Below are 24,679 nucleotides of genomic sequence, written 5' to 3' on the forward strand. Positions count from 1 at the left end.
TTCAAGATTGAACAAGCTACGTCCACGTTGAGCTCCAGAATATGGAGGCTTGCTGCACTATTATTACCATGGAATCACATAGTACAATCCTCAGTAACACACTCAATCACTTGCTCAATCAGTCACTCGCAAGAACCACAATCTCTCTACTCTTATCACCATAAATCTATAATCCTATAAAGAAACCTATCCCCAATTCTCTACGCTAAAAAGAAACACAACTTTTAGGTGGATTTACAACCAGATTTACACAAGAGAACAATAAGAGATGAAGAACCCTAGCAGAGAATTTTCTAACGCGAAATTACAAAGGAATTGCACTGCGTAAATTGGGAGAACTTCTGCTTTTATACCATTGACCACTAGAGGAGATTTCAACCATTTGATTAGTCATAGATCAATGGCCAGGAATGCAAGGGAGATTGCTTGAACTGGCAACACATCACTAAAGCCCAAAAAACAACACAGTTTGAAGGCTTCACACATTAACATAATTCTTCTTTTTGATGAATTAAATCAGATATTTATCATATTTAGTATTATGAAATCTCTCAATAAGTCAATTTCCTGAATTATTCGATTTTCCATAAAGAATTAAACAGTCTGATTGTCTTTTGTCTTCCTGAATCTGCTTATAATTATTTGTGAATTGAATGTTCTGGGAAGCAAATTGAGAATATGTAGGAGCCCTTGACATGCTTGAACATTTTTGTGAACGATGTCATCGGATTGGGGTGATTAATGGATTGATCTTCATTCAATTCCTATCTTCTCATATATAGATTTAGTTAGTTTAATAATTAATTGGAATTAATCAATGGTCATAGGTTACTGCTATCTCATGGATCAATACTGGGGTTGATATGAAAATAGCTATTTGAGACGAAGTGAAACGATTCAATCTGGATCTTTTCGTCATGGGAAGTGGAAGAAAAGTTTAATCTTTTCAGAGGTATTTATATTTGTATGGATTAATTTGTACTTCATTTCAAAGGTATATATATAAACGAGCTTAAAGTTGAGATTAACCAGCTTCTTTCCTTCAAGTGTATGTTGTAGGATAACCTTGAATTAGGCTCCTATCAGTGTTGTCTGCCTATACTAGAATTAGCCATTCATTTCAGACGATTGTTGTGGTGGAAGGTTCATAATCTCTAGAAGTTCAAATTAGTTGTAAGTTATGAACAACCCTCCAAATAAAACATGGTTATTGGGTGAATTGAATCCTCAAAATTATAGTTGAATAAATGTAGGATCTCAGAGTGTATCATTGAGGGTTATGTGAGCATTATAGAATGTCATACTGTTTTTTTCACATCATACAACAAACGCTATGCAAAATTTAACAGGTGATATGCACAAAAAGAACTTCTACGTTCTAATAGCCATATTACAAATACAAACCTCTTCTACAGCATAGTAATTAATGTTCATGTAACACAACATTACTATGCAATCTCCAACACCAAACGGGTACTTCAAGTTAACAACAACACTATTGGATTTATTATATAGTTCTTAATTGTTGTGATTAGTTTGTTATAATTAGTTGATTAGTTAGAGTGTACTTAACTGTGGTTGACTTAACCATGGTTAATAAGGTTTGTATATAACAAATGTAATATATATGTCTTTGTACTCAAGACTGAAGTTGAATAATAGAAGCCAAGTTTTTTACTCTCTCTGAAACAAATTGTACATGGTATCAGAGCACATGGTGGATCGCTTCAAGCTAAGCTGAAGTTTTAGCTTCTTCATTCAAGCTCAAAGCTTCTTCAATCAAAGATCCCCAACTTCCCGCACAATCAAAGATTTCTAGCTTCCTAGCTTAAATTCCTTCAAATCGAAGATTCTCAGCTTTGCGTCTACAATCAAGCTTTAAAGCTACTGAGATTGAAGCTTCTCGTCTTCAATCGAACTTCTCATTTGATTCGATTCGTCTTCAATTGTCTTTAATCAAGCTTCTCTTCTTTTCGTTCGAAATTGCTCATGTCGCCAAATCGAGCTAATTTCTTCAAACATAATTTGAATGTTACTGATTCAGGTTCACCTCTCTACATTCATAAGTCAAACACCACTAGTTCAGTTCTAGTTTCAAAACAACTCATTGGAATAGAGAACTATGGGATATGGAGTCATGCTATGACAGTCTCTCTGAGGGCAAAGAACAAATTAGTGTTTGTTGATGGTTCTGCAAGAAGTCAAAGTACAATCAATCTCTGCATGAACAATGGAAATGTTGTAACTCTTTAGTTTTGGCATGGATTTTCAATACTGTTTCGAAGGACATTTGTAATAGCATTGTGTATTCAAATAGTGCACATCAAGTCTGGTAAGATCTTCAAGATCAATTGAACAAGATTTTTTGGGATTCACAGGGAGATAACTAATTTGGTGCAAGGAACAAGTTCAATTGCGGTTTATTACAATAGGTTGAAAACTTTGTGGGATGAACTAAGTTCACTGATGAGTTTTCCACCACTAGATAGTGACTCAACCAAGGCTTAGCTGGCTCATCTCAACCAACGAAAGCTATTATAGTTCTTAATGGGACTTAATGAATCATATGCATTGGTGAGAAGTCATATCTTGTGAATGGTTCCTCTACCCTTAGTCAAGCAAGCTTATTCTATAGTGAGTCAAGATGAGAGTCAAAAGGTCTTGACTAGCTCTAATCAAACTATTAAGGTTACTACAACACTGTATTCGCAAGGAAATCAAAGGAATTAGAATCAAAATTCAAAGTATAAAGGGAAAAAAACCCTACATAGAATGTAACTGTTGTCATATTGCAAGGCATAAGAGGAATGCTTGTTACAAACTACACAGTTATCTAGCAGATTTCTAGTTCACTAAAGGAAAATTAGGGATGAAGTTCAAAGCTAATCAAGCTCATTCTAGTCAGGAACAAGCCACTGAATCTGCTTCTAACAACATCAAAGGAGGAGCTAATCTCGGCAATGTCTTGACTCAAGAGCAGTATGCTCAATTGCTTCAATTGCTGAGCAAGGAGAATATGGGAGCACCATCTGCAAATTTGGCAGGTAAAAAAGTTTCCCTATACTCAAATTATGATATTGGAGATGACTGGATTTTAGATTCGAAGACTATTGACCATATGACCCATAATTTCTGAAATTTTGAATCTCCAATTGCTAGCAAGCCTTCCATAGCCAGTTATGTAGGTCTTCCAGATGGAACAAAAACCCCAATTGAACATGTTGGTTCTTTCGAATTGCAAGAAAATTTGTCACTTGAAAGGGTTTTATATTTACCCGACTTTAAGTATAACTTGATGTCAATATCTAAATTGACTTCTACTGGTCACTGTTCTATCACATTTTATCCAAACTTCTTTCTTTTTTTTCAAAGAAAAAAAAAAGCAGTACAAAGAGATTAGACCCTCGGATCCAAGATCTTTGGAGTGGCAAACTGAAGGGGATTGGTAAGCAATGCTAGGGACTATACCATTTTATACCTATTTCAAAAATAAAACAATGTTTTCTAGCTTTAGTTCCAGCTTTAAGCATAAAAGAGTCAGTTTGTGATTCTCAAAATGCTTCAATTCTGTCTACACATTTGCACAGTACTGATGTTGAATTATGGCATAGGAGATTAAGGCATGCACTTTTCCAATTCTTCAAAAATTATGTCATAGTTTTCTTGAACAAAAGGGTTTTCATTGTGATGTTTGTCCTTTAGCCAAACAAACTAGATTGCCATTTGCATTAAGTGAAACAATCACATTACATGTTTTTGAGTTATTGCATTTAGATGTTTGGGGACCATATAGAATTCCAACCCAAGGTAATGCTAGGTTTATCCTTACTGTCATTGATGACTTTTCTAGGACAACTTGGCTTTTCCTTATGCAATTTAAGTCTGATGTGTATCAAACCTTGAAAAATTTCCTTCACATGGTTAAAAATCAGTACAATCAAACACCTAAATATCTTAGAACTGACAATGGCTTAGAGTTCTTCAATCATCAATGTCATGATCTATTGTCTAGCTTAGGAATTGTACGTCAAAGCACTTGTGTCTATACTCCACAACAACACGGAGTAGTAGAACATAAACATAGACATATCCTTAATATAGCTAGGGCCTTCAAATTTCAATCTCATATTCTAGATTATTCATGGGATTGTGTAGTCAAGGCTGTTGTTTATGTTATTAATAGATTGCCTACAAAAGTTCTTAATGGCCTTTCACCTTTTGAAAAAAAATTTGGTCATAAGCCTAAGTTAGATCATTTGAAGGTTTTTGGATGTCTAGCATATGCTACCACTTTGATCCTCTAGGATAAGTTTGCTCCAAGGTTCACTCCTTGTGTCTTTCTTAGCTATTCCTCTACCAAAAAAGGTTATGTTCTATATAGGACTGTAAACAAGCCGAGCCAAGCCGAGCTTTTGGCTTATCGAGCTCAGCTCGTTTACTACAAGGTCGAGCTCAAGTTCGAGCTCGAGCCTATCAAGCCTCGGAATTGAGACTCGAACTCGAGCTCAGTCGAATTCGATTCGAGCTCGAGCTCGTTAAGGCTCGATCAAACCACCATTTCTCCAAGTTTGATCAAGCCAATTCCCCTTTTTTACAGCAGTCTTCCTGCGTACAACATTCCATCTTTACATCCAATGTTGAATTAACCATGACAGTTTCTAACTTTACAAATTGCCTATTACTTTACAAAAATCAAAATACAGTTCCGAATATATACGAATAACATTCCAAGAAATGAAAATACAGTCCACCAATCTAAATCACTATCTACCAGTAGTCTATAGTAGGCCTGTCTTTGACAAAAACCATGACCAAAATCATTATCCCCCTAACTGTACAATCAAAATGTTCAATTTAGTAAGTATTTTTTAAGGTAAATATGACAAGAGAAAAATATGTATAATCATGAAGCAAAAGCAAAAGGAATGAAACTTTTACCTATGAATGCCTCCTACCACAACCAAACCATGCACTGAATCCCAGGAACTTATGGGATAGGAAGATTAATCTCCAACGGTTGAGGCTCTTCCTAAAAATGACAAAGGAGGAGTAATTGAAGTTTAGTTAGTATAAATATAAAGTAATAATTAAATTTAATAAAAACAATATTCAATATAAGTATATAACCTACTTTACATCCTTTCTTCACCCCATTCAAAGTCCTGCTCCAATCACATCCACATAAGAGCATCTCCACTGTGTTCGGAGTCAACGATGATCGGTATGTGTCAATAACCCTACTGTCGATGCTAAAAGCAGACTCAAAAGCAACCATAATAATAGGGATGGCTAATATGTCACGAGCCATGGTAGATAAGATAGGAAACTTTGTTGAATTAGTTTTCCACCACGTCAAAGCATCAAACGCCGTAAGGTCCCCGACACATTTATGGCATCCCTCTCGCATGTAATAGTCTAACTCTGATTTCGTTGGCTCAGTCGTCTCAACCACATCCAGAAACTAACTAAAATCATCCCAATCATCCGCCCTCTCTGCTGCTGTCCTCGACCCCTCACCAACAACCTCAACTCCATCCCTGTAGATGCAGAAGCGCGGGTAGCAATCAATGCTTTACTAGCATCAACATACTCTGTATATACCTCATACAAGGCATCTTGAACAACATCAATATTATCCCGTGCTTCACCCTCAGAATACATCTTAGGGAACCCCCATTGAATTACCCTCATCTTCAGTGTGGGGTCCAAAATAGCAACCACACCCATCAATAGATTACATTCTCCCTAATATTTGTCAAACTTTTCTTTCATTTTCCAAATCATGGTCTATATAAACTCATCTTCATCCTGACTCTTACTATCCAACATAATTTTGATTGTACAAACTTTTTTTAGAAACAAGTTTGATGTCAGATAATCACTCCCCGATATGAGATTTGACGCACCATTAAACACCTTCAAAATTGAAAAAATTTTCTCAACTTTGTCCCAATCCTCCTCCTTGGGACAATAATGATAACTAAAATCTCTCTCCTTCAAACAAGGGAAAACACGCCTAAATTTCATTGCCGTTGTCAACATATCATATGTTGAATTCTATCGCGTTTTGCAATCAAGAATAAGCTTGCGAAATGGCAATCGCCGCTGCTGAACAATCTCGCAAACACCTTTAGTCTACTCTCCGATGAATTGATATACGCCACGGTATCACGGATGTCCTCAATAATGTGTCTAATCTGATAAAGACTATCTTGAACAACCAGGTTCAAGATGTGTACACAACACCTCACATGAAACATCTTGCCCCCACATATGAGCTTCCTAGTAGCTTGGAAATTATCTTTCAACACTTTTACTGCAACATCATTGCTTGAAGCATTATCCACCGAGATCGTGTGGACCTTAGCTTCAACTCCCCACTCCATCAAACACTTGAAAATTTCATCAGCAATGGCAACACCAGAACGGGGAGGAGGGAAATGAATAAAGTTCAACACCTGTCTATTAAACTTCCAATTATCATCAATCCAATGCCTAGTCAAGACCATGTATTTCATCCTCTGGTTGCCTGAATGTCATAGATCTGTGGTCAGACTTATCTTCCTAACACCTTTCAATAGGGTCAGCAACTTTTGCCTCTCATTTTCAAACACTCTCATACAATCATTTTTACAAGTATTACGAGATATTGGAGTCCATTCAGGAATCCCGTACTTCATCATATTGTTCAACCCCTCTTCCTCCATAATAGAAAATGGATACTCATGCATCAACACCCAATGTGCAATAAGCTCCCTCATATTCAACATATCGAATTGGCCCCGTAGAGCAGGCAGGATAGTAGATCCACCCTGAGAACTGGAAGGGGGGAAATTTATTTGTTGTTGCCTCAAGTTAGTTGTTCTCTTCGCACATCTTTTTAAATGTCTATTGAATTTTGTTATGCTTCCAATGACAGTCATTTTCAACTTTGTTTTACAATTAATGCACTCTCCCTTCCTTATACTACCAGGGAGAACCACCTCCCTAAATTCTGACCACACAGCTGATGTCTTCGCTCTCTTCTTGCTCTATAGTGGACTGTCATTGTCCTCTATATTTTCGGGGTTACTCACACTTTGCTCCGTAGCACCTGTGCTTCCATAAATGTTACGCCAATCGACTGCTCTTACCATAACACAATCGTCGATGTCATCCAATGTAGGGGTGCTTGAGGAACTGTCTCCCAAGGCCATACCTACAATTGAAAAATAAGACACCATTATAGAGCAATCTTGATTATTGGATTGTAAACTGATAACCATTCAAACGTGTAATATGCATCACCTATTCTTATAGAATTCTCAAACAATCAATCTGCTGAAAGCTAAAGAGAGATAAAGCACAAACATCACATTACATCCAAATTTCAATTCAATTAGAATGTCAAAAATTCTTAATCCAAATTACATTTATTGAACTTTTAGAAATGTACTTAAAATAATATATTTTAGCTTAATATAGTTTTCCATTCTTGATGGGTCTGGAGATCATTTTGATAGGGCTGTAATTTCTTAAGTAGAGGGTGCAATAGCAACAAGCAAATCCAAATATAAAGTTGGAGATCATTTTGATTGGGTTGTTTCCTTCTAACACCTCCACTAATTTCTATGCTAAATTGGGTTACCAATAAGACATTTCTTTTCAGTGATTCAGTGGATAAACACTTGCTGTTTGGTATTTTTCATTCAACATTTTCAATAGAATTTTTATTTAAGACATAAACTATCAAATAAATCCAATGTCCATATCAGACACTGGCTCAACTCAATCTCTTACTGCAATTGCTTTCCTATTATCTCTACTTCTCTGCACTTTTGTCTTTTATTTCTTGAGTTGACAAGGTGTTTATTTACACAACTTACCTTACGTTTGTATAATCAGACGCAACTAAGCTAACATATTGATAACATGATATGAGCTGATGTAATTGAATGACAAAACTGAACTTTACTCCTAAATCAACTGAAACAATCAAAATGTTATTCGGGCAATGGATGTTCAATAGACAAAGATTATAAGTTATTCAGCAAAATTCAACAACTTATTCAGCAAACAAAATTCAAATCACATTAAATCACATTCGCATTAAAAAAAAAAAAATCTCAACAAAATTCAGCAACTTATTCAACAAACAAATCTCAAAGATTACAAGTTACAACAACGGCACCATACCTCGTTCCTGCCTGGCAGTTTCATGGTAGTGGCTGATGCGTGTCTGCAATTTCGGGCAATCGATTTCACGGTGGTGGGCAGTGGGCTGCTGGCTGGTGCGATTTCACAATTTGGGGGTTTGGGTGACTCTTTTTCCGGTTTCAAGATCAGAGATAGCGACGGAGATGATTGATTTCACGGCAAGGACTAGTGTCTGGTTCGCGGGTTAGGGTTCTTTGTTTGTGATTTGGGAATTAGAGCAAGTGGGCAACTGAAATTGATTTGGGGATAATCGTGTATTCGTGTTATATGATTTTGCACTTTGGGGGGGTAACTATCATTTTTTTAAGTTTTTTCACTGAAAAATATCAGTTTAATACCCCATGGTTTAAAAAATCACCAAAGCACCCTGCGTAAGTTCACAGCGTATAAGCAAGCCAGACCAGGCTTGCGAGCCCACGAGCCGAGCTTTACTATGTTCGAACTTGACTCGATTAATAAACCGAGTTCGAGCCGAGTCAACTTGATAATTGTCAAGTCGAGCCAAGCTGGGTCGCGAGCCGCTCGGCTCGATTGGCAATCCTAGTTCTATATGATTTGAAATATGAAATAGTTTGTGTTAATCGGGATGTCATGAACACATTTTCCCTTTTTCTTTACATCAGTTTAGCAAACCTCCTTTTCTACTTGATCATTTCATGGAAGAAGAGTTAGCCTCTACATCTTTTGATTTTACAAATGTTCTTCATGAGACAGAACCAATAGTACCTAGTTCTTCCACTTCACATTCACCCTCTTTGGTAGTTAATTCACCTTTACCTTCTCCCAACCAAATTAGAAAGTCTAGTAGTCTCTAAACCACCTATTTGGACCACTAATTTTGTATGTCCTACATTGCCCAGATCAAATCAGACCTCTATTGTTAAATATCTTATCCATGGTTACATTTTCTATAGTCATCTTTCTAATGCCTACCAAAAGTGTTTGTCCAACCTTTCTATCCTGACTGAGCCTACATCTTTTAGCCAAGCATCCATGGATCCCAACTGGATTGCAGCTATGCAACAAGAGATTCAGGCCTGGGAAAGAAATGGGACCTGGTCTCCAGTTCCTCTGCCTTCTGGTAAAGTTCCAGTAGGGTATAAGTGGGTTTACAAGCTCAAGTATAAAGCTGATAGGACTTTATAGAGATATAAGGCCATGTTAGTGGCCAAGGGGTTTATCCAGCAAGCTAGAATTGATTATGAGAAGACTTTTTCTCCTATAGTGAAGATGGTGACAGTGATGTTAGTCTTGGCCATAGCATCCATGAAAGATTGGCCTCTTTATCATTTAGATGTTGACAATGCTTTTTTCCGAGGGGACCTTCAAGAGGAAATATACGTGCACTTACCACAAGGTTTTTCTAACCGACATGAAAAGCCCTTAGTTTAAGCTCCATAAGTCTTTATATGGCTTGAAACAAGCCTCTAGAGCCTGAAATACTAAACTTACTGCTACCTTATATTGATAGGTGGTTTCCAACAATCACTTTTAGACCATTCTTTCTTCTTTAAGAAACACAATGCACATATTGTTATATTACTTGTGTATGTTGATGATTTGGTGATCACTAGCAGTGATAGTTCTTTGACTCAGGCTACTAAGGATATATTACACTCACATTTCAAGTTAAAAGACCTAGGTTCTCTTAGATATTTTTTAGGTTGCAAAGTCCTCCAAAGGTATAAGTTTGTGACAACGAAAGTATACTTTGGAATTGATAGCTAATTCCAGATTAGCTGCTGCCAAGCCAGCTTTGGTTCCACTTGATCCTCATTTTAAGCTCACTAATGTGGATTGTGATAATGCTTTTCCTAGTCAGTAGGATCCTATCTTGGTTGATCTGTCGGTCTATCAAAAGTTGATTGGTAAATTGCTCTATTTGTGCTTAACTACACCTGATCTAAGTTTTGCGGTGAACCTACTCAACCAATTCATGCATCAGCCTAAGCAATCACATCTCAATGCTGCTCTTAAGATTGTTAAATATGTCAAAGGCTTTCCTAGTTTGGGTTTGTTTTTCCCAGCACATGGCTCACTGCATCTTCAAGCTTTTTGTGACTCTGATTGGGCTTCTTGCCTTATGACTCACAAGTCTGCGACTATCTTCTACATTTTCTTGGGAAGTTCTTTGTTGTCCTGGAAATCTAAGCATCGGGTCACTATCTCTAGATCCTCCTCTAAAGTTGAATATCATGTCATGGCCTCCATGGTTTGTGAACTTGTTTGGCTCACTCAGCTCTTGACTGATCTTGGCTTTACACTTCTGCTGCCCATTCCTCTTGGCTATGATAATCAGTCTGCAATTCACATTGCTTCCAATCTGATGTTCCATGAACGTACGAAGCATATTGACATCAATTGTCACATTGTTCGTACTAAGATTAAGGAAGGATTGGTGCATCCCATTCATGTTCCCACTCAAGAACAGCCTGCTAATTTGTTTACTAAGGCTGTTGCTACTTCTCTTCATCGACATCTGTGCTTGATATTCATCACCCACCAACTTGAGGGGGGGTATTGGATTTATTGTACAGTTGTTAATTGTTGTAATCAGTTTGTTGTAATTAGTTGATTAGTTAGAGTGTACTTAACTGTGGTTGACTTAACCATGGTTAATAAATGTAATATGTCTCTGTATTCAAGACTGAAGTCGAATAATAGAAGCAGAGTTTTTTACTCTCTCTGAAACGAATTGTGCAAACACTCAACACAAGCTAAGTTCTCACTTAAAAAATACAGAACCCAGGTGTTTCTCAGAGTTATAACTACTAGTGACAACTAGATTCAGAGACAATAATGATTAAGAAAAAGGGTGTTCACAGCAAAAGCAAGTTTTAAATTTCTTTGCAATTAATGAACTTATATTCTAAACTCTTAAACTCCACGTCTAACAGTCTAAATGACCAAGCTTGCTTTTTTTTTTTTTTTTTTTTCCTTTGTTTAAATCCAAAAATGCTGACTTTACCCTGCCAATAAGCCACAAATTTCTTTCTTTTCCCATAGTTTGAACTACATTCTAGATAAAGTCATAAACTCAGCAGCTAAAAATAAAATAAAAGCTTAAACAGAAAATGTCCTTTAGGAAAAAAAACAAAAAAAGCCCACTTGAGGTAAGCTTAGAGTTTCTTGCATTTCCTACTAACCCAAAACTTTATTTTATTTACTTAACAACCAAACAAAACGTTATAAGAGAAGCACAGAAGCAGCTTACTTGTGATTTATGAAGTGAAGCTTCAAATATTTCACTTTTTGCAAAGCTTTCGTTCCAAACAAAACTCACCATAGTCAGAGAAAAAGAAGAAGAAACAAAGAGAAACTCCACAAACTTTCTTGCAAAAACAAATGAAAATAGTAATAATATTATTTTTAATATTAAAGAGTAAATATTAAAATATTAAATGAGGTATTTGCAGTTTCATAGAGGTTTCTTTACGAGCTTAGACTTTGAAGAGAGACTCCTGCGGCGTGAGTTTTATGATTGAGCAGAGTAGAGCAAACTTACGTTCTTCAGTTTTGTCACGTGGCCGTTCGTGGTTGGGTAGTTTGTCAATATTTAGTTTTACTGGTCTGCCATATCATATTAATTGAGATTTAATTCAAACAATTCTAAATAGATTAAGAAAAAGTGTGGATATGTGCATTTAGTAACACTGCGTGAGATAAGCATGGGCCATGTACAAGATGAATATGGGCCCCTCAAGCTAGGCCCGAAACCCCAAACAACCAGAAAAACTAACTCAAAATTTTATTCCTAATTACTTGTATTAAGTAAAAATTAATCACCCTCTTTAGTAGTTTGTTTAATAACTATTTGATTAAAATTTATATTAAGCAGAGACCATCAAGCTTTGTGTCTCAAAATGAAACGTAATTGAATTTATTAAAGTAAGTGATGGTTACTTATGAGTAAACGACTTTTCTCCACCCAATGTTTGCTTTAATGACATTTTTCCACTCAAAAAATTTCAAAATATCACTTTTTCACCTAAAGTTTATATTATGTTAATACTTAAAATACACTTCACTTTTTTAACTGAAGTTCGACGAGTTACTAGGAGTTAGGATAAAAGTGGTTTTATAAAGTAGAGGTTGGTGGATCGAATGATAGTGACAGATTAAATGTTCGTTGCCGGAATTAGCCAAAAATCGACTAAGAATAGCAAAACTAACTTTGTGATGACCGACAATCGATGAGAAGTCAGGTCTTATAGTGAGGGAGATTTTGTAGAGAGAAGACTAGAGATTCAAATGGTAGTGACAGAGAGAATTTTCGCTGTTAGAATCAACTTCGGATAGTGACGGAATATTAATTTGGGGTGAAAAAGTATTATTTTGAAACTTTTTAGGTGGTAAAATGTCACTAAGGCAAACCTTGATTGAAAAAAGTTCGTTTACTCCTTAATATATTTCTCTAATTTGTATTTATTTATTTGTCTTGAAATTGTCTCTTTTGAAAAGTCATACAAGTTCTAGCGTGAACGGAGTGTATGAAGGGGAAGATTAATGAATAATGAGACAACCTTCCAGATTTCATTGATCAAAAACCAATTGAATATGGGGACCCTTTAATTTAATTTAATCTTCTCCAATTAAATAACACATTAATTATACCTGCAAGCAACACGGTCCTTACAGTATCTTAACCAATTTAATTACCAATGACATTATTTTCGAAAAGACTAAACCATTTTCCCACCCAAGGTTTACCTTAATAACTTTCCCACCCAACAAGTTTCAAAATATCGCTTTCGCACCCAAAGTTTATATTCTATTAATACCCAAAATACATTTCACTTTCTCAGTTGATATTCGGCAAGTTACCAGGAGTCAAGGTAAGAAGGTTTTTGTAGAGTGGAGATCGGTGGATCGAATGGTGATAACCAATTGAATATTCGCCTTCGGGATCAGCCAAAAATCAGTTAAGAACAGAAAACTCTAGCTTTGTGATAGCAGAAAATTGACAAGAAATTAGGTGCCGAGGTGAGAGAGGCGTTGTAGAGAGTAGACTGGAGGTTCAAATAGTGGTGACAGAGAGAATTTTGCCGTCAGAATCGGCTTTGGATAGTAACGGAATATTAATTTTGGGTGCGAAAGTGGCATTTTAAAACTTTTTGGGTGAAAAGTGTCATTAAGGTAAACCTTGTGTGAGAAAAAGTCATTTACTTTTTCGAAAACTTCCAAACTGAAACAGGAAAGAAAACGAGTGCTCCAGAGAATGAGAGAAGTTCTATCAACATTCCTAATTGGTCTTTTTAATTAATTAAGTCATTGTAAACTAATTTTATTTTAATTAAACAAGATCAGTGAACAAGATTTTCTCTGTCACTTTACAATCAGTAATCTTCACTATTCAAGTGTTTAGTTACGTAAAGACTTATACATATGCACGTGTCGTATTGTTTCATTTCTTATAAGCATTAATCTGAATTTAATTTGTCAATTAATCATACTTTTGTTGTTATTTCTTAATTCAATATCTACATCCATTAAATTCATAAGATTAGTTTACTCACATATAGTATAATTGGACTATTCTTAAGTTGACAAATAACGGTTGGACATCGTATTTAAATGAGAATTTGAGGTGGGTCTGACTCCTTACCCAATAAGGTCTTGTTGAATTAGAGGATTACCCCCTCTTATAAACCAATAGGCTGGAGCGAACCTAGTCAATGTAGGACTCCAACATTAAATATTAATAATAAGAGATTATTATTATTATTATTATTATTATTATTAATTAGGTTATAACTCATTAATCCATAACATTAGCGTACTCATAGTATGAACCCTAAAGTTGACTAATAAGAGCTCGATAATTATATAGCTCTAGGCTCTAGCTTTAGGACATATATATATTTTCATCATATAGTTAGGTTTATGTATAATGAGCTTGTATTAAATAAACGACTAAAAAAATTCAGTAAGTTTAAGCCTTGAATTTAGTTAAGAGAAGTACACAAGGGTAATAGTAAATCACTTATATAACTAATAATTTAAGTACATGTTGAGAGTTTATTAAAAACTCAAAGTCACATGTCTAACAGGAAGACTCAATTAGTTCAGAAACGATGAATCTGTTGCAATTAAGTCTCTTTTGTTTTTTCTTTTATTATTCTAAATATTATAGCGTATTATGGCTGCAAATTAATATGATCAGTAGAGTTTTGAAAATAACTGCATTTTCAAACTTTACGTCTTCTCTGAGTGATTTTGATTTCTTGCCATCGATATATGTGAAAAAAAATTGAACCTAATCCACCCTTGTGGTAAAAGAAAATCAGCATTTATGTAAATAACTAGTGTTTTATTCTAGGTTTGACCCAGAAAAAGGCCATATAGCGTGAAAAGGGTTTCAGTATATGCATGAATGTTTTCTTTTTTTCATTTTTTAAAGTATAAATCTATAATATTTATGTCACGATGACTGTTTTATAACCCAAAATTTCAAATTTATAATATAAAATATCATTTTAATTATACAGTATAAATTACTGCAGCATCACGTTATACAGTATATAGAAATTCAATTTTACAGTAGACGGAGAAAGGCAATCCCTTAAGCCGAGGCATGATATCTGGACAACTGATTTAACGGTTTTCTTTAAAAACAATATTCACATGTAACTGTCACTGTCACAATCATGGAAAAAACAAATGAAGCTAATTTAATTAGCCTAAAACCTAAGTTAGCGGCTGATGTTGTGAGTAATCCCATTTGCCATCGGTCTCTTTCACATACTGTTTTAAGGTATATTTTCAAAGATTTTGCCATGTCCTTGCCCGCTTTTAATGGCTTTTCAATTGCTATTTGATGCTTTCTAGGGCAATTAATTTCTACATATTGAACATTTCCACAAAGACCAGTAATGTAAACCACACAAGCATGCTAGACTCGAAGTGAAAAAAATATAATTAAGAGACATGATGATGAATGATGATGATCGATATTCTCACGTCTTGTTTGATTACTAAGTATTGCGGTGCATGATTTGAGGATTTGATGAGCATTAATTTAGGGTAGATTGAGATTTTAGACTTGGTCACATGACTTTGTTTTTTTTTATCAAATTATTTTCAAGGCATGACTTTGGATCACACTTGGTTTAATTTGGACTTCATAGTTCATACTCGCCAATGGGATTAATCCATTTTCTCCAGGACAAGCTGTTTATTTGATTATATGTGATCTTCTTGTATTTTCTATTTTGTCAACAGCTTCGAAGTGTGATGCAAATCTTATATTAAAAGATTTATCTTCTGTTTGTATCAGTCTAGTCTAACCTTTTATGTAAAAATTAATAATGTCTTGTTTAATTAATTAAGCTTTAAGGAAGGAATAAGGAATTTAGAAACTTTAATTATTATACAGTAAAATCTGTTTGATCTGCTTTAGTTTCTCTCCAGTCTGTGTGATGGCCTATATTAATTCCTTCATTCAAACGTTACAGTTTCTAAGTTATCCTTAAATAAATAACTTACAATTAGAGGGACAAAACCTTAAACTGCTTTAAGCTCAATCAAGATCAAAAACTACTCTCCTTAATTTTAAAAAATCTCGTCCACAAATTGCACATTCCTTACATGCCTTCAATTTGCAATTGTGGAACATATATATATATATATATATTTGGTGACCAGAGTTCGGGTCAGCTTACACGCACCTCAACTAATCTTTCGGGACCTTAAAATGAATGATCGAGTAAATCCCTTTAGTAATCACCCCTATTAGTGTCTGCGAGAATTCGAATTAAAGAACTCATGTTAGACCCTTTGCTCTTTTACCATCAAGTCAACCATGTTGAAACAAATATTCCAAACCAATATTACTGTATACTAAAACTACATATTCTACGATGAACAGAAAAAGAGAGAAGAAAGAAAAGAAAACTTTATACCGAAAACGTGCCCACTGTCCACCACAAATTATAAGATAAACATAGAAAAAACATGCTCATGAATAGTGTGAGAAGTAAATCAATAAACTAGAATGGTGGGTCAAGTAAACGCGGCTGAATTATGTATGATCAAAATGTAAAAACAACCAAGCACGACATGAGAATTTCCGCAAAATGAAATATAAGAGAACATGGGTAACGTCATTAATTTTATTTTCATCATATATTGATTCGTTTTAACAGAATTTAATGTTGATGATTTCATGATTAGAGTAAATGAAAGAAAATTAATGCCGTGTACATTTTATAAACTTATAATTGATATAAATGAGTGACGAATCATATATGCGCCCAAAACTTTTCTTACGATATCTACAGTTAGCTTACTTTTTTAATTACAATATCAATAGTGAACTTCAGCTGCGAATTTGCCTATATAAATCACCCCACTTATCTCTCCTTCACTGGACATCCCAAATTACTCTCTCTCTCTCTCTCTCTCTCTCTCTCTCCATATGATGGAAATGCATAGTTTTAAGAGCCTTGCTTTGATAATTCTTATTACGTTGTTTCTTTGGTCTGCAAGCTTTGAAACATGCAGTGGTAGAGAAATGAAACAGAGAGATACGCCAGACTCAGAGTTTTTCTGGAATAAGAAAGAAAATGAGTTTGGTGGAAATGACTTCCATGAAAGCAGAAAACCAAAGTTTATGTATGATAATTTCCAACCATACAAAAGTGTGAAGAACGCTGCCACTTTTAATGTATTAAACTTTGGAGCTAAAGGTGATGGCCACACTGATGACACAAAGGTGATAATCTCAAACCTTCATGTAATTTTGCATTTCATTAGTTTCAGAGAAACGAAGCCATTCGAAGTTCCAAGCAGCATGCTTAAGTTCTTCTTACATGCTCGGAGGTGATGAAATAGAACACAGTTTGTGTTGTGCTGTAGAACCTGCTGAGAACGTGGGCAGCAGAAAATGATAATGAAAATAATTAAATAACGTATACTGACACTGTAATAATAACATTGTTGTTACATTCAAATTGCAGGCATTCGAAGCAGCTTGGGAAGCGGCTTGTAAAGTTGAAGCTTCAACAATGGTGGTTCCAAATGGTTTTGTATTCCTCGTCGGACCTGTTTCCTTTTCAGGCCCTGATTGTGAACCAAATATTATATTTCAGGTAATTATTTAAATTCCATTTTAAGTTTATAAACCATTTTTTATTTATTAACGAGAAATGAAGGTAGTTGGGAAATCAAACAGTGATAATTGACTGGAAGGATATTTTCAATCATTGACAAGTTTGCTTTTCTTGGTTTGATGTTTAAACCTGAAGCGTTCATTTCATGGGGTCTACATAGACTTCATGTGGATCGTATACGTAACGTAATACGGATTTAGGGCTGATTGATGGTTAAAGGTTTCCTAAAATGTATTGTTCTAAGTTGACCACTGAAGAGAAGTAACTCACAAAATTTTACTATTCTATGCAGCTGGATGGGAAGATCATAGCTCCAACAAGCTCTCAAGCTTGGGGTTCAGGCCTTTTACAGTGGCTAGAATTCACCAAGCTTAAAGGCATTACCGTAAAAGGTAAAGGTGTCATTGACGGACAAGGCTCAGTCTGGTGGGCCGACTCGCCCAAACACCATCCAACAGATGATTCAGTAAGAGGCTTCAACATGGCCACTTTTAATGCCTTTTTGCTAAAACTAATGCATTTACACTAATGAAGACCATATCTTGCAGATGAGCTATGAAGATGCAAAGATGCCCAGCACCAAGCCAACGGTAATTATCCTGTCTAAAACTAATGAAAATCTGGCAATAATTTTGAGATCAAGAATTTACATATTTATGGGATTGCCCTTCTTGTGCAGGCACTAAGGTTCTATGGAAGTGACGGCGTGACAGTCACAGGCATAACCATTCAAAACAGCCCTCAAACCCACCTCAAATTTGATGCCTGCACAAATGTTCAGGTTTCCAGTTTCACAACTTCATCTCCAGGTGACAGCCCCCACACAGATGGAATCCACCTGCAGAACTCCCAAAATGTGCTCATTTATAGCAGCACTCTTGCTTGTGGTAATTCTAACACTCCAACATGATTCAGCTTTCCACAATCACAAACAATACTGAGTTACCACTGCATTTTACAGGAGATGATTGTGTATCTATACAAACTGGATGTTCAAACGTATACATTCACAACGTGAACTGTGGACCTGGACATGGAATTAGCATTGGGGGGCTAGGAAAGGACAGCACCAAAGCATGTGTTTCAAACATAACTGTTCGAGATGTCGTAATGCAGAATACATTAACCGGTGTCAGAATAAAGACATGGCAGGTATAAACAACTTATCATCACCCAAATTTTCTCTTACAATGATGCATGTGTAAAAACCATTAATCACAATAGAACTATCCTTGTAAATATGTTTAGATATCTACAACCCATATTTTCTGCTCAGCTTGAGCGAGTATTTCTATTGTTTCTAACTTGCAGGGAGGCTCAGGCTCCGTGCAACAATTAATGTTCTCAAACATTCAAGTCTCAGATGTCGAAACTCCAATCATGATTGATCAATACTACTGTGACAAGAGCAAATGCCAGAATGAAAGTTCAGCCGTGTCTGTATCAGGTATAAACTACATAAATATCCGAGGAACCTATACACAAAAACCTGTGTACTTTGCTTGCAGTGACAGCTTGCCATGCACTGGTATATCTCTAACTACCATAGCACTAAAACCATCTGAAGAGTACCAGCAACCATTGTGTTGGGAAACATATGGAGAACTGAAAACAAGCACTGTACCTCCAATTACCTGTTTGCAAACTGGCAAACCCTCAAAATCCAGTGTTCCTTACAACAGTGACTCTTGCTAGAATCAGACTAGCTTTACTGTGGTGTAGGGAAGATTTCGTGCTCTGCCTCTGTTCATAGCAGTAGCGCATGTTAGTGTCAAATATGATGCCACTGTCAAATCATAGTAGTGCACAGGAACTTTTATTAGGGATACAGCAGTTCCTAAAGCAGCAGATTACACAATATTGTAATATTCTAAATGCATAATACAAAAGGTGTTGTATGTTCTTTTAATGGAAAGTATATAAATTAAGTTAGCTGAATCTGTTATCACACAAAATGATACAGGACAACCTAGAGATGTTAAGGATTTAAAATTAGTTTCCTATTTCCTTAAGATTTTTATGTTGATTTTATTTCCTAGCCAGTCTTTTTTCATTTTCTATAAAAACTTGGCCCTATAAATAGAAGGCCTAGGTTATTATCATTTCTTGGACTTTGATTACGATTATTGAGAAATAAAGATGGATTTCAGACTCTAGTTTCCTCTCTTTTCTTTTAACTTGTCAGATCCCCATCACAGAATCTCAAATATTAATTGATTTCTCTATGGCTTTGATTACCAGCTGAAGTGAAGAAAAGCCATTTATATCACTAGTGCCTCCAATGTTGCAAAGCACCGGAAAAATGCATAGAAGAATACATGTGTCCACCAAAAACAATCGAAGGTTTGCAACACACTGATGGCCTGACATGGAAATCAATAAATACAACAAACAGTAAAAATAAATGAGTATATTGTATAAAAAGAATGCAATCTAGTTTTGCCACTTAAACACACACACATGAGAGAAAACATTCAATTCTCATCATATTACTATTAAAATTGCTAATATAGAACAAAGCAATGGAGCACAAATAGAATGTTGTTACTTCTTGTCCTCATTTGCCAGTGTATGTTAAAAAGTATGTGTAATAACATAATCTGGTATTGATAACCTGTTATTCGTTGTTAATGTGTTCACTACACGCTTCTGCTCAGCAAGTTCTTGAATGTTACATGTTCAGCATCATGCCTAAGCTCACCTATCCTATTCAACATAACACAACAAAATAAGAACAAAGTTTAAATATTAATTCAGGTGACAATGAATAAAAATTATCAGTTTACAATTTATATGAAGCCTGATTTATTTGCGGAAGCCCATTGTATATTTATGATTTTCCAAAACCGACTGCAGCTTTCCTCCTCCTACGTGCTTCTACCCTTTCAGGGGTTGGGAATCCAGTCTTATCTTCATATTTCTTTTCTAAGGCCTGGAAAAATTACATCAGCGTTAGGCAAAAATACATATATATCCTGAATATTAAAAAATCAGGACAGCTCACTACACACAGTGTCTTCACTTATATATATATATCATACGGTGGAATGACAAAACAAAAACCTCTACAAACAAAATGATTGAGTATTGTCAACAAGAATTTTTAAATTCGCCAACATACTGGGTTGTGCTTTAGTGTTAGGCTAAAACTTTCGAAATTATGCATATCTGAGACCCACTTTTATGGAAAGGTAGCTCACACATGATAACATTCAGCACAGCCAGAGTGCCACTGAGAACTAAGATTCACGTGCACAGAGTAACTAGGTGTGCCAAGTATAGCCAGTCAATTCTGTTAGGTTTGTTAGTGCTTAGTTTGGTGCTTCAGAGCTCACTGACGTGATATCTGGCAGATTTCAAACATATTCCCATATATAAGTGCTGGTTTATCAAGTTTCACTGGTACTTAGCAGAACATAGGTTGATGAATTGATGTTTTACTTTGTAAACCAAGCCACGAAAACATACGCTATTTAGCAGACCTAATAAACTTTGTACTAGTCATTTAAACATGATTTTGCTAATTGTTTAATCAACATGCAAGCATGCATGTGTCTATGTGTGTGAGAGAGATCAGTGTCCACATCACACAATTAAAACAATATTTTCTTTCTTAATGAATCCGCAACCTCAATAGCAAAACTGATCTACATGAAGTCAACAATTCATCGATGGAAGTAAATCCTTTCCAAAAGCCATGAGAGATGGGAATGCCTTGATACTTTATTGACTATAATATAACTGTTTCCAGCCACTAAATAGATCCAAGAAACTACTATTGAGATCAGAGCTTTCAACCTTGAAAAAGAAATTAGTAATTGACTCTGTCCACTGCCTGCCCATTCTGGCCTATGGATATAGTTTCCAAGCAGTGGGAAAGCAAAGTTCTACATTTTGTCCAGGTATAATCTCGTTTTCATACGCTAGGGCATAATATTACCAAGTAAAAAAAAAAAATAGAAAATTTTCTCATCTGATTGGAACACAACAATCTAGTCATGATTCTGCTCACCTGTAACTGGATACAAATACTGTCAAGAACTTCTTCAGTCATTCTATCAAAGAACAATATCCCCTGCAGATTTATAAGAGATTTTAGCAAAAAGAAGTCATTCATGACCCTAAAAAATGCATTGATTAAATTTCGGACATTTAAGCAGACCAATGCAAGATAACAAGTAGGAAATGCACGGAGTTGTGGCCCTTTAGATTATCTATACGAAACATACTTTGCAAGCGAAGAGAAAAACAATATAATAATAAAATCAACTTACGATCAATTTGCAATATATATTAATCAAGAGCATACAAACCAAGGTTATAAAAAATTTACACATACGTTCTATCAACAAATGTAAGGACAAACTCGTTCATTCTTGAAAAGAAATAGTATATCAAATTTATGTTCACAAACCTCCAAATGGTCAAACTCATGCTGGAATACCCGTGCAGGAAGACCAGACAAATTGAATGAAAACCTAGTACCATTAATGTCCCGAGCATCAATCTTTACAGATTCTGGTCTCTGCATGTGAGAAAAATGAGAGACATCATAGATTGTCTTAAGAATAATACAAAACAACAAAAAATGCCCTGCAAGCTCAGAAAAAAAAAAACAAAAAACAAAAAACACAAAAACAAAAACGAAAACAAACAAACAAACTGTAGCTAACAAAAGGAGTTGGTCATTTAAATTAAACTGCTTGTGTTGGAGATTAGACCTTGCCACCGCAACACTTTTCTACTTAAACACATAAAGAATGATTCAAGAACTAATATTTTCTCCTGGAAGCTCAAAACAGAAGTTTGAAACAAATGAGTGCAGAAAATAAACAGAAACATTGAGCAGGATACACACATTTCCCAAGTAAAAAATGCATATGTAGCTTTTTATGGCAACATTTTCAAACAAGAAGGAGAATAAAAAGAGAATTAAATGTAGGAATGAGAAAAAATAAAGCAAATCAGCAAGAAGTTCAAAGTACCCACAATCTGCTGATTAGACCAGACAGAACTAGCACTTGAAAAAGGATGGTAAGCGTATAAAATAAGTATTTGTAAATACCTGAACATCGGCACAGATTCCAGGAAAAGATAGGCAACCTTCATTAAAAAGCACCTTTTTCTTTGAATACTTGTTAACTCTTGGATTAATGAGGACAATTTCCTGTCCTTCACCACACTCACCAACTGGATTAAACACCATAAGTTGTACATTCATTCCTACTTGGGGTGCTGAGAGCCCTATGCCATCAGTTCTGTTAAAAAGGAAGCCAACAACAATTGTTCACACTCCTCTAAATAGCAAGGACCTTTATAAGCATCCAATAGTAGAAACGCCTCAATATCAGAATCATATGACTTCCAATTAGCAAACAGAACTAGTACATGATCTATGGGACTTCTTGACAAACTTGATAGTCAAGCCAATGTCTAAAACCACCACTACCCAAAAACTCAGTAGCTATAGCTGAAGTCAAGTATCCTCCCTCCAAATGGTTGGTTTAACTCCAATAATGCTCTAGTTAGATTAGGAAGCAATGAAAATAATTGAAAGAAAATTCACTACACTCCTTGTAATCATATAACTCCATTTATGTTAATTATATTTACGCTAATCTTCTTAATTACTTAACATTAAATACTCGCTAAAAGATTGCAATAAATTCAAACTAGGACCAGAAAATGCAACAAATGAACTACACAACCACTAAAGTTATAGAGGGCATTCAAAATTTTAATTCTTATCCCATTCACAAGGATTTTCTTAGTATACCAGGTCAATAACATTACTTCAACATGAAACTTGTAGCCTCACACGTCACGCTTACAATATCTACAAATACTTTTGTTACTGCATTTAATATCATTAAGAGTGTAACTCATAAATAGCAAAACATTCGTCAAGCTCATGTGTAAAACAGAGAACAAGAAAAAAGCTCACTTATACATAACGTCGAACATCTCATCGACTAATTTCTTCAAATTATCGTCAAACGTGACAATTCTTTTGTTTCTCGCCCTCAATATCGGGTCCGGATACTCCACAATTTTTAGTGGCGGTTCAAAATGAAGATCAGCCGCTGAAAAGAAAAGAAAAAATAACGAGCACAAACTTAAAATCTACAAAGAAAAAAAAAGATTTAAGAGTAAGAGCAGTGAGGTTTGCTTACGAGAAGCGACTAGGTCTTCTTTGAGCGACAAGGAACCATCACGGCGCTTGGCCAGGGCGAAAACCAGAGCGTTGGTCCGGCCAATTGAGGAGAAGAAGCGAGCAGCGGAGGAGAGGCGGTTGAACCGCAAGAAAATAGTGGAGATAGTAGTTTGGCGGCAGAGAACTGGAAGCAGAGTGTGTGATAAAGAAGACGAGTGAAGCCAAGCCGAACAAGCCATTGCTAATTCTGTGTGTCATGGATGAAAGGAAACAAGTTGAAAAATATCAAATATAAATTGATTGAAAGCTTAATTTTGAAAAAAAAACAAAAAAATTGCTTATTTGAAATAATAATCAATTACCATACACCCCCTGCCCTGAGTTTAGGCTCATCCAGGAAGATGTTAAAATCAATAATGTTGTGCAGCAAAAGCTTGCATTGAATGACGTGTCAGTAGATATAGTCAATAATATATTAATAAATATTTAATAATTGGATGATTGTTCATTAAATATAAATAGGTATTCATGATTTTTTTACGATAATTTATTTTAAATGGATAATAATAGACTCTCATTCATATTATATAGATGAGAGTTTATCTAATATGGACAAACATTCACCTAAAATTATGTATATCCATAGTTTAAATTTAAAAAAAATTAAAAACAAAAATCATAAACATTCTATATTATGGATGATCATCCTTGCTCAATGAACGAATCTCCTACTCTATTTTTTAAATTAAAAAATTTTACACAAAAATTAGGGATGTCCAGTTGTCCACCCATAGATCATGGACGGCGCCGTATTTAATGGAGGAGCATATGGACGCTTTTACGAGGATTTAAAAAAAAAAAAAAAAATTAGGTCTAAACATTTTGGTCCAAAAAAGTTTAAAAAAACAAAAGGACCTTATCTACTGCTCTTCCTCTTCGTCTGCCGCCGCTCTTCCTTCATCTGTCGCTCTTCTTCTTCGTCAAAGCCATCTGCCATTGTTATAGTAAGTTATTGAGTTAATTTGGTTTTTGTTCATCATGTTTTATTGGTTTTGATTGATTATTGAGGTTGATTGAGCTGTAAAGAACTCAATGAGATGCTAGGAAAAAGTAAAATTTAAACTGTAGATTGCTGCCATAATTCTAAACTTTCATACGAAGGAATTGATTCAATGGCGAATTTGCCTATAAAATCACCCCACTATCTCTCCTTCACTGG

At 35.3% G+C, this 24,679-nt stretch overlaps 2 protein-coding genes across 7 annotated transcripts; one reads left to right on the forward strand and one right to left on the reverse strand.

Annotated features, from left to right (window-relative positions):
- The first annotated feature begins 16,577 nt into the window (after positions 1-16,577).
- On the forward strand, positions 16,578-19,372 carry LOC116122352 (polygalacturonase At1g48100-like). Its single transcript, XM_031408217.1, has 7 exons — positions 16,578-16,909; positions 17,154-17,285; positions 17,599-17,772; positions 17,855-17,896; positions 17,986-18,193; positions 18,268-18,458; positions 18,618-19,372. The coding sequence occupies exons 1-7, from the start codon at positions 16,613-16,615 to the stop codon at positions 18,999-19,001; spliced, it is 1,428 nt and encodes a 475-aa protein (XP_031264077.1). The 5' UTR covers positions 16,578-16,612; the 3' UTR covers positions 19,002-19,372.
- LOC116122354 (peptide deformylase 1B, chloroplastic/mitochondrial) lies at positions 18,893-23,744 on the reverse strand. Of its 6 annotated transcripts, XR_004126881.1 has the most exons (9): positions 23,480-23,743; positions 23,251-23,389; positions 22,372-22,564; positions 21,721-21,831; positions 21,319-21,381; positions 20,093-20,238; positions 19,921-20,012; positions 19,545-19,669; positions 18,893-19,049 (listed from the first exon to the last, which is right to left on the reverse strand). XR_004126881.1 is itself a non-coding variant. In XM_031408219.1 (7 exons), exons 1-6 carry the CDS (start codon positions 23,697-23,699, stop codon positions 20,137-20,139), a joined length of 828 nt encoding a protein of 275 aa, XP_031264079.1. In that variant the 5' UTR covers positions 23,700-23,743; the 3' UTR covers positions 19,893-20,012; positions 20,093-20,136. The 6 variants fall into 6 exon arrangements, 2 of the variants coding, with proteins under 2 accessions (XP_031264079.1, XP_031264078.1); XR_004126879.1 differs by having other exon boundaries at positions 19,921-20,238; positions 23,480-23,744; XR_004126880.1 differs by lacking the exon at positions 19,545-19,669.
- Between the last annotated feature and the right edge of the window lie 935 nt (positions 23,745-24,679).

This window comes from Pistacia vera, unplaced genomic scaffold (genome assembly GCF_008641045.1).
Source record: "Pistacia vera cultivar Batoury unplaced genomic scaffold, PisVer_v2 Contig133, whole genome shotgun sequence".
In the NCBI taxonomy this organism is placed as follows: Eukaryota; Viridiplantae; Streptophyta; class Magnoliopsida; order Sapindales; family Anacardiaceae; genus Pistacia; species Pistacia vera.

What these genes read in the sequence shown, in the direction of transcription:
- LOC116122352 (XM_031408217.1), top strand. Translation starts at nt 16,613, where the DNA reads ATGATGGAAATGCATAGTTTTAAGAGCCTTGCTTTGATAATTCTTATT. An exon ending in GCCACACTGATGACACAAAG is followed by an intron (nt 16,910 to 17,153) that starts GTGATAATCTCA and finishes TTCAAATTGCAG; the next exon opens with GCATTCGAAGCAGCTTGGGA. An exon ending in TGCCCAGCACCAAGCCAACG is followed by an intron (nt 17,897 to 17,985) that starts GTAATTATCCTG and finishes CTTCTTGTGCAG; the next exon opens with GCACTAAGGTTCTATGGAAG.
- LOC116122354 (XM_031408218.1), bottom strand. Translation starts at nt 23,699, where the DNA reads ATGGCTTGTTCGGCTTGGCTTCACTCGTCTTCTTTATCACACACTCTG. An exon ending in AGAAGACCTAGTCGCTTCTC is followed by an intron (nt 23,390 to 23,479) that starts GTAAGCAAACCT and finishes TTTTCTTTTCAG; the next exon opens with CGGCTGATCTTCATTTTGAA. An exon ending in ATGAGTTTGACCATTTGGAG is followed by an intron (nt 21,382 to 21,720) that starts GTTTGTGAACAT and finishes ATAAATCTGCAG; the next exon opens with GGGATATTGTTCTTTGATAG.